Raw genomic sequence first — 10,793 nt, 5'->3', positions numbered from 1 at the left:
TGCAACAGTGCCTTGCAAAAGATGGAATTCTTTTCCTTATGGACAGTACGTGTAGAGTAAAATGGGGCAGGGATGATGCTAAAGGATATTAAGGAAGTGCAAGGAGGCAAGGAGATAGGCAGGTATGGAACACAAGAATCCTGGGATGGGGAGTTGGAGACCTACACACAGACACCATGAATAGCAGTTTATAGGAACCATGTGAGAGGCAGATTTAGGGCAGCGTAACTGGTTCCACCACACTAGATGCCGAGCCTTGGGGGTCTCACAACTATGACGTTGTGAATTGAGTGGAATGCAAAAGGTGGGGATGCTGAATCTTGGGTTCATACCTGCTGAGATTTGAAAGACCAATGTCCTCAAAATAGCTTCATCATGAAGCTTCATCATAGAGGAAGTTTTACTGGAATCCTTCTTGGAACTCTTGAGACCCATAAAATCCTTGAGTCAAGATAAAGGATGACATATGGATATTTCACTTAGGGCAGCCTTCCCCAGTCAGGTGCCATTCAAATGTTGTTGGACTGCATCTCTCACCATCCCTTAAAATTGGTCGTGCTAGGTAGAAATGTTGTGAGTTGTAGTAGTCTAAAACATTTGGAGGCAGCAAGTTTGGGAAGGCTCATTTAGGGTGTCAAGACCTACATTCAGCTTTTTCAGTTACAGCTTATTATCTAGAGTTTGTTTTGCCCTGGGACAAAAATGACTTCAAAGGAAATGAGTTTGGCAAATTATAGTATAGAAAGAAATTATCTCTATATAGACTAGCAGCTAAGAAAACCTCCTACAGACTATAACAGGAATGAGGAACCCACAGCCCTGCAGATGTTCTCGGACTGCAACTCCCATTGGCTCAGCTAACCCAACCAATGGTCAGGGATTATGGAAGTTGTATCCCAACATCTGAAGGACTGTAGGCTCCCTATCTCTGGTCTTCCAGTGCCATGCTATTTGCCTTTAAGACTGCATGTGTAAGCACACTTGCTAAGACATAAGCATCATAGAAGTTGCACTGAGTTCAAAGAAACCATGCTATAAATGTGCCTAGACATAATACACCTTAACTAGCAGCTAATCACTTCTTCTCACAACTAATCTAACTAGAATTTCCAGAGTTTCTTCAACTGAGGAGAATTCTAAAAATTATAATACAGTTACAATATTCCTACTATTTCCTACTTCACTGTGGTGGCACCTGCGCTCTGGGATGCCATTATTCAGAAGAATCAACAGTAGCATGCTTCCAAAACATTACTGAAAACACGCCTCTATATCCAGATGTTTGCTGATCACCAGCACTAGAGTCTACCATCCTATATTTCTAGATCTTCTGATATTTCCTCTTTTTTGAAATGTTTTTGAACTATGTTTTATGTTTGATATTTATTTTTCTTAATAGCAAAGCGGATTTAAAATATTTGAAAATAAGTAAAAACTCATGAAATTTTCAAATTTAATAGCTCTCAGTAGTTACATCAAGGACTTGAAATTTAATTGTGTACAGTACAGATTCTTCCAAGATGCTTAAAAAAAAACCTGGGGGCAGGGAGAAGGAATACAGATGAGAAATATGGAGTATAGATCAGCTTTGTTCCTGGAACTAAGCTGTCCATCATAAAGCTCCGCATCCAAAATAGAAGCCAGCATCTTCATGCTTTCTGGTAGACGCGAGTACATTTGGCACTATTCATGACACATTCCTGCAAAACAAAGAACGTTCATTCATCAGTCTCTCTCTCCAGATCACTAGGGAATAGAGCAATGTAGATAGACACTTAGTATGCCTGAATTATGTTGCATTCCAGCTATTGTGTACAATTTTGGCTAGGAAATCAGGGGAAAATTCCACTTACCACAATGAGTTTCCCATCTACTATCTTTCGGGTTATCGTGGTTTCTTTGCCATCCCATTCCTGGTGCTGGGTCAATACATTATTATCATCTAAGGTGATAAGGGTCTAAAAAAGAATACAGAAATCTGGTACTTAGCATCTTAGTGAATGTATTCCAAAACTGCTCTGTCCCAATAGAGTTCAGTAATAGTTAGTGTGCTTCTGATCTTGCATTGGTGTGCATAAATAAGGGCCAACTAGATTTGATGCATTCATGAAATTAGAATATTTTTAATTAGAACTGCATGAGTAGCTTTTCAAAAGTAAATGAAAGCATAGGGAGGGAAGAGGGAACTCCTGATTGGGAACCAGGTAGGGAGGCGTTAAAGTCTTTCACCTTTGCTACAGTTCTTTCCAATGGGTGCTTGCCCTCTACCAGTGCCAGCAGGTGCAGGATACCAATCCAGATTAGGGTCACAGCAAGGCCTGAAGCTTTCCTCTGCCAGAGTCCCAATCTGGAATCAGCCCCCCATGCTGACTTTTTTTTTAAAAAAAGTCATTAATGCAATTAGCAATTGTGCAAAGGGTGCTATGTCTAGTTTTGTCCTAAGGAGCAAACTCATGCAAATGCTACCAGAGAAGTACTTGCTCCTTTAATTAAAGAAGGTGCACAGAGATTACCATTTTGTCTGAGTGATAAGATATTTTGCAGAGGGCATGCCATTACATGGATAGTCTGATAGTCTGATTCCATTCAGCATATGCCTATGCACCAAAGGGGAAATTATCATGCTCCTGCTTTGCCAGATTTATAACTGGGTGTGGAAAGTGTCTTACCAAAACAAAGGAGACAAAATTCAAATATTATAAATACACATGCCAAATTAAGCATGTCCAAGAACTCTAGAACTCCCACTTTGTGTATCGTTTTTTAACAATATGTCCACCCACCAGATCCCCACCCACTCCAAATTCCTCAACACAAATTCTCCAGAAAGCTGAAGCGCTGCCTTCATCCAAGAAACCCCTTCCCCAATGGCTGACCAGTTATTTCTCCCATGAAGGCAAGAACAATAAACAGCTATCAGAAACACAGGCATTTGCACAAATTCTAATTGTGCAGACAATTAAAAAGCAGTAACTTTTAGACTCTTAGTACACCAAAGCGTCTGTGGAAGATAAAGAATGAAATGTGGATTCTCTATGCTGTCATGTACTTTTCTCTGTAAATTTTTGTCTGAAGTTTGATACTGCCAAGAAGGATCAGGACACGCCTAGTTTTGTCCTCCAGACAGAAAATGAAAATGACGCCTGACAGACATGTTAAATGAAATGCTTGCACAACTTCTAACCATTTCAATGGAGCTTCCTAGTTGAAAAAGACTAGTCCATTACCTGGTTTGCACGACACAGTAAGTCAAACTATGGCTTAGCAACACCATGTGAATGTGCTGGCTCCCAGAAAGGAACTCACAGCCACTATGCTCCTTGGCAGTCTCTGTTACTCCTACACTAAACCGTGGTTAGCAAGGAGAAAGCTTAACCATAAGCCTGGGTTCGGAAAACATACTAAGAGAAACTTTGGCTTAGTGAAGTGAAGAAGGAAGAGAAACTGGGAAGGAGCAAAGTGGCTACACAAGGTCCTGTCTGGATGCTGTGCACATTCATGCACTCCCAGTAAGTCAAAGTTTGGCTTACCATGACGTGTGAATGAAGCTGGTGCCTCCTACTCTGCCACCCTTATGAACCCCCAAATTTGACACATTCCTTACTTAGCCTAATGAAAAAGACCCCTCAGAACATCACACTGTTCATGCTCTCAGTGTCCCATGGGTCTGGGAGAGGAATATTTTTGCCCCCCTTTTCTCTTGCTTTAAATAAGCAGTACAGTGGAACCTCGGTTCCCGAACGCCTGTCATGCGTTTCGGTTCTCGAACGCCGAAAACCCGGAAGTAAATGCTTCTGTTTTTGAAGGTTTTTGAAGGTTTTACAGAACCCGAACATGCGACATGGGTTCTGCGGAGTGCAAGAAGCTCTTGCAACCAATGGAAACCCATTGGTTTTTTAATGTTTTGGAAGCCAAATGGGCTTCTGGAATGGATTTTGTTTGAGAACTGAGGTACCACTGTAACAGAATGGGCTGTGTGATGATTTGCATATGGTAAAAAGCTTTGTAGGGTGCAACGTGCAATTAAGACTGTCTCCTGGAATCCCCTTTCACGTAGCACTTTCACAAAGGGATGTGCAGAACCAGTTTGGGAGACGATACTGTAATTGTAGTATTGCAATTGGAGATTATGGAAAGGTCCTGGCAATTCACCATTATTCTTATAGGTTATTTGCATAAGATTATGCTCCTGCTACTGTAATCTGAGGGGAATTCCCATGCTCCAGTACCTGCAGAAGCAAGATGCTTGTCAGAAATCACACAATGTGACACCTTAACGCATATGGCCATGAAAAGAGCTCCAGGAACTTGTTGTGCCTGTTTGGCGAAGAAGCCTATTGAAGGTATCATCAGCTGGCAAGCATCCAAAAGGGAGAGCTCCTTAGCATTAACCACAGACATGACACGCCCAAGAAAAAGCCACTGAATCATTCAGGCAGGGCTTTTGACCTGACTGTTCTGAGGTGTGCAGATATGAATCAAATCCCACTATCCCATTGCAACACGTTCTTTTGCTACCAGAATTTACAAAATGGGACCATCATTAAGATTGCAGGGATTTCCCAAAATTAAAAAAGGAGCTGCAATAAGAACAATAAAAAGTTGCAGGTAGCCATTTGAATCCATTAGGGAACAAATCCAGCTTGCTTTGACATTTTAGAAGGGATTTTACTACTTCAGCTGAGAAACACGCCCCCCATCTTGAAAGGCCATAGATTGTTTAATTGCTTTTATTTGATATTAACCACTGTTTAGCATATCATCCAAACACAATTAAGCTGCAGTTAATCTTAGCTATAGGTTAGCTGAAACAATCCATCTTCAAAACATAGTTTATGAAGATGGCTTGGTTCATCCAACTGTAATTAAGATTTGCCACAGTTTAGGGTTTTGTTAAATGTGTTGATCTGGCTTTCACTCTCTTGTTGTCTTTGTGGGGCTCTTTACCTGCTTGTGGTGCTCAGTTCCATGTACTGGCTGGGATATGGAGATATGAATTACCACATCACAGCAGTGTTTTGCCAGCTGCAGTGGCTTCCAGGCCATATCTGGGCTCAATCCAAAGGGGCTAATTTTGACCCGGAAAGCCCTCCATGGTTTAGGACTAGCCTACCTGCCTGTGTCCACATATGCCTGCCTATAGTTAAGTTCTGCAGCACAGACCTGCCTTTGTCATTTGGCAGTTATCCCTCTTACCACAGAAAGGCCTTCTCAGTTGTGGCATCCTGACTCTGGAACTGTTTTATTCATTCATTGCACTTATATTCCACCTCCAATGAACTCAATGTGGTGCACATAGTTCTCCCCAAAATTTAATCCCCACAAGAGCCCTGTGAGGTAGGTTAGGCAGTGACTGGCCCAAGGTCACCCAGTGATCCTCTTCATTGCTAAGCGGGAACTCTAGACTTCCAGGTCTGGTCTGACACTCTAACCACTACGCTGCACATCCCTTCACAGGGAGGCCTGATGCCAGGCTCACCTAGCTTGATGCCATTTTAGGTATCAAATACTTTTTTGATTTTCAAAGGTAAGGTTCCAATCCTGTATCTACTTACCTGGGAGTAAGCCCCAGTGGGGCCTACATCTGGGCAGACACGTACAGGAAACTACTGTTAGTTTGGTTATTATTTTCAAATTGCTACTTTATGTTTGCGGCTGGATTTTTTTGCTTTATCTTGAAACTTTGTAAGTTGCTCTGAGAACAGGTTTGAAGGCCGAGGTACACAAAAGAAAAAAGGAAGAGAAGGCAAATAACCACAGAAAGCTCACACACTTCCAGCATTCCCCCAGGATGAGTTTGCATCATTAACGGTGGCTAATCTACAACAGAAGCAAAAAATTCCCAAACAGCACTACGGGAACCAAAGGCAATGACTGACAAACCAAACGCAATACCATGCTGATTCATGAGGAAATTTACCTCAGCAGTGATGCAACTGTGCACCACTTGAACCACAGTGATTGGTATCATTCAGTGTTACAACACGCATTGATAGGAGGAACTTGTTCACCTAACAGAAATCAAAAGAGTTCAGGGAGTTGCATCAGCTTCTTCCTGTAGGGATGTTCACATGCTATATTCAACGCGGGTCCAATGTGTGTGGCTAAACACGTGTACAGTTAGTGACTGTGAATGTTCAACAAAGTACAGTATGTGACCTGTGTACCCAACGGCCGAGCTGTACAAATCAACAAACACACACGCTTTCACACATAAATGTGCACATGTGAAGAGACGGGTTGTACTTGTGAGCAGTGTGAACATGTGACTATTCAATACATGCCCTCTCTGGACGGTCGCTTCATTTACCTGAGTTTTTCGGCCATCTAGCGTCTCCTCATTGAACTTCTCGCCCAATTTGAAACTGAATTCTGATGTTTTGAATGTGCTTTCTGTTTTCACATGGAATGTGTCTCCATCTTTAGTGATGATAACGTCTGGCTTTGCCATGCTCCCCATCTTCCTCATGGCCATGCCCACACCTACAGAAAAGAGAAAGGCAAGGGACCTGTCAGATCGGTTCAGCCAAGCAGAGTCATTACGCAATAACACACATACACACATGCACACAAAAGATTACCTAACTGTTTAAATTACCCAGCGTGGGGAAGGAGAACTCCAGTGACTCAGGTGAAGTGTTGAAGCATCTCAGGTTAATCAGAAGCTTATTATAACTACTCCACTTTCGTTCTGCCTTACAGGAGTAACAGGTCTTTTTGTAAGACTTCAGCATATTACCAAATGACTTCTGCCCCAGATACAAATAACTAAATTATATCACATTGGCATTTAGAAAGGGAAATCAATGAAATCAGGCAAAAAAAGTACCCATTGCTCTGCAGAAAAATTAGAAATAAATTGTGTCATGTCACAACTCTCGCCTTGCTCCTCCTCCAGTGCTATCTATCTGAGACTTCCTGGAGAGAAGTAAACAACAACAGCCCAAAACACTATGTTTACAAATACAGTCATTCCTGTAGGCCACTGGGGTGGAAAGTGTGACCCTCCATATGTCACTGGACTTCAGCTTCCATCAGCCCCAGCCAGCATGACCAATGGTTAGGGATGATGGAGTTGCAGTCTGGAAATATAGAATCACAGAAGAGTTGGAAGGGACCCAAAGGTTAATCTAGTTCAACCCCCTGCAATTCAATATCTGAAGGAGCCCAGCTTCTCCCGCACTGCTTTAGTCTAACTTCTGAAATCACCAGAAATATAACAACAACAGCAATAACAGTTTGCAGGACGTACGATCATTAAGGAGAAGCTTGTATTCTCTTAATGAGTGGATAACCGAACTGCAGAGCTCACATTTCCATTCTCTGGAGATAGACTTGGACCTCATCTAGATTATTGTTGTGCATTTTAAGACTCAATTCATGTTCTGTTTCTGGAATGGGGACTAGGCTATACATATATTTTTAAGTGGGATAATTCATTGTAGTGTCATGGCAATTGTTTCACTGCCACAAGTATTTCAGCTCACCACATGAAACAATCCCCCTCTCCTCTTGCCACACACCGTTCTGGGGTTTTTCCTGACTCTCCTGAGCCAAACTGGGAAACCACAAGAGGGGAGTGGACTGCATTGTACTAATGGAAGTTATTGCATTGAGCTTCTGCTAGCAGGAACCATTAGGTGAATTGAGCCCAGAACAGAGAAATAAAAGGTTTCCTGCACTAGTACTGTAATCCTTAAGCCTTTACTGCAAAGACTATAAAGGCTGCTTTACACATGCTTATTCACCACTTGATGGATGCAACCTTGATTGATAACATCACAGAAAGGTTGTATAGTAACTCGAAGCACAATGCTTTTCAACAGTCAGCAAACCTTCGTGAACCGAGTAAATGGGCAATGAGAAATCAAGAGGTGCAGCAAATCCATGCACACATACTCTCTCCCAGACACTACTAGTATATTGAAGGGGGAGTCTCTATCTTCTGGGTTGACACTGAAAGACCAAAGCATTTGGAATACTCTTTCGATTCAATGTAGTGCATAACAGCCCCATGCCAACTAGAGTATATAATGGACTAACACCATGATTGTCTCCATTCACTGGGCACAAGAACTTAGTTAACCCCATGTGTGAAATAACGAGTGTGTCAACTGTGGGGCTAGTTCAGGCCTGCCAAATGCAGCTCCACAAGCCAAATGCAACACACCCGTGCTTAACAATTCCCCAAACAAGCCATAGCATGCCCCAGTGATACATTTCCCCTATTCTTTCTTGTGAAATTACATTTACATCTTCAAAAAGCAAGGAGCTAGTCCTTAAGGATGCAAAAATAGATATGGGGTGCCATACAGGTTAGGAATGGGATTTATGCACTGTTCATAACTCTTTGCCACTACCCAGGAAGATCAAAAGCTGAATATATTTTTTTTACATACAATGTGTAAATACAAGTAAGTTGTGTTTTATCTGCATCGTTTAAATGGATCACAGGATTCTGCTTGTCCTGCAAAAGCTTGGATACTAACACCAAGTTTAGAACAGAATATGCACAGCCCTATTCAAGAGTCATCTGTGGACTTGGATTGCATTTTAGTGAAATTAATCCACAAGGATAGAAAGAAGAAAGGTTCTAACATAACAGCCGGATGTTAATTCAGATATCTGTTATTCTTTCCAGTTTCAGCCTCAGCTGGAGCCTTTAAATACACTGTAACTTGGCAGATCTATCAATGCAGCCCCAAACTATTCACCCCTAATTAGGTTAGTGTTCCGTTCAATTTGTCTGGTAAAATAATAATACTGAATATGAGATCACTGTGGTACATTTTATCCTCCTGTGCACGGTCACAGGAAGTTTGCTTATCCTGGCATTTTTTCCAGTCCGTGCAGTGAGACAACCAAAGCCAAACATTTAGATTTCACATAAAAGATCAAGGCTGTGCACAACATTAAATATCATAAAAACAATACTATATAATTGTAAGAATGACCGGCTTGTCTAAAAAAAGAAAATCAAATTAAATTTCATTAAGAGCATCATATTCTGTTATAATGAGCATTCATCCCCACTGTATGGTTTCTTCTTGCACCAGAGGTGTCCAAATGCATTGTAATAAGAAGTGTAAGCTGTGTTATAGGAGTTCTGAAGGTTTCTGCCATCTGCCCTCCTTTCTGACTCAGGTGAAATCCCTGGGAAAGTGCCATTCTGCTTATATGAGAGATCTCTCTCTCCTTCCCATCGCCCCCAGCCATTCTTCTGTCCCCACCCCCACCCCGCTTCGAGTTTTTCATATGTTGTTTTAAGCAGATGGTTTGGTATATGTACACACACACACTGCAGCTCAGTATCATGTTTGAAACAATATCCATTTGTATTTGTGTGCCTGTTACTAAAGGCAAGCCTGAGAATGCCTCCACAGACCTTGGACAGAGCATTCAGCCTCTCAGGAGCTGAGAAAATGAGACACACAAAAGCTCCTAATCCCAGCTCCCCACAGGAGAGACAGATATGCGCTTCCAGGAAAGGAAAAATTAATTAATTCCTGTTCCCTCTTCATAATCCTCCACTCCTAATCAAGCCAGACACACCACATGTGCACATAGTGGAAAGAAATAGGACTGTGTCTACTCCAGTATGACAGAATACGAGAAAGGCATGACAATTCACAAAACCCAAAGAATTGCAGTGCACAAAATCTGCATCACGCGGACACTGCTTCCCTTACACAAATCATAGAGAAGAACTTTTAAGTAAGTCACTTAATCCAAAGCAGCCATTTTAAAGACAATGCCACTATTTAAGCAGTGCTTTTTGGGGTTTTTTTAAAAAAAGCTTCAGGCTGCAATGCTACATTTATTTTATTACAGATGTACAAAGTCACTGCATCCAGGAAGGCTACGTCCATGTAAATAGCTAGGTTGCAGTCGGCAAATTGGATGCAAAAATAAAAAATGCACACACTACTAGCACTACTGTTCTTGTGATAGGATTTGCCCAATTCATTTATGGATTGGCTTACTTTTCAATCCTGCACTATTTGCCCTCCCCCCCCCTTTCTTTTTCCCCAAGTTTTGCCCAATGAGAGGAGGGAATCTCTAGTTCTGCTTCTCTGTTGTCATAAAATATCCTCATCATTTTAAACAGAATTCCCTTAAATTATTACTCCTCTCCCCCCGCCCCGCCAATTCTCCCCATCCATTCCCTGCTCCTTACCCAACTGCTTCATATACTCCTCAAAGCCGTCGCTGGAGACCAAGCGCCACCTGCCCAAGAAAGCCTCTGGGTTCGCCATTGCGCTGCGTTTGGATGGAGCTGTCCCGGCTGACGACCAAGAGAGAGAGGCTTTGGGAAGAGCAGCTGCAGGGGAGGGGGGAAGCCAGGGACGTCTTTATATAGATGTCCTGAGCATGTGCTGCCGCCAGGGGACCAATCGGGAGGGCTGACGTCACGGGTGCCGGCTCCCAACCGCGAAGACGCTGCCGGCGATGCGCTCCAGCTCCTCGCCGAATGATTGGGCTGCGCGGCCCAAGGGCGCGAGGCGGAGGGTCCTGTGCTTCAGCCCTCGCGCTGCGGGGCAAGGCCCTCGCGGCGGGAAAGCCGGGACGCCAGACGCCTCTACCTGCGTTTCTCTCACCCTCATCTCACTGCACAGCGCGGTGCCCGGATGGCGCGCGCCAGAAGCAGAAACCCCCGCGCGCCAAGGCTGCTCGCAAATAGGCAGCAAAGCGCCCTGAAGGAGTCGCCACCCCCAAAGCCACAGTGGGGTGACGCCTCTCCTTAGGAGGGTCCCCTCAGGTGGAGGAGCATTGTGCGCAAGGGGGTGGGCGTG

At 43.1% G+C, this 10,793-nt stretch overlaps 1 protein-coding gene across 1 annotated transcript; it reads right to left on the bottom strand.

Moving 5' to 3' along the window:
• Positions 1-1,439: 1,439 nt before the first annotated feature.
• On the bottom strand, positions 1,440-10,337 carry LOC310766827 (fatty acid-binding protein 5-like). The gene is made up of 4 exons (XM_083623488.1): positions 10,178-10,337; positions 6,311-6,483; positions 1,854-1,958; positions 1,440-1,700 (listed from the first exon to the last, which is right to left on the bottom strand). The coding sequence occupies exons 1-4, from the start codon at positions 10,254-10,256 to the stop codon at positions 1,650-1,652; spliced, it is 408 nt and encodes a 135-aa protein (XP_083479614.1). The 5' UTR covers positions 10,257-10,337; the 3' UTR covers positions 1,440-1,649.
• Positions 10,338-10,793: the final 456 nt, after the last annotated feature.

Source organism: Podarcis filfolensis (genome assembly GCF_964270895.1).
Source record: "Podarcis filfolensis genome assembly, chromosome: 7".
Taxonomy (NCBI): Eukaryota; Metazoa; Chordata; class Lepidosauria; order Squamata; family Lacertidae; genus Podarcis; species Podarcis filfolensis.
Note: the sequence above shows the minus strand (reverse complement) of the source record. Positions and strands in the feature narration are given on the sequence as shown.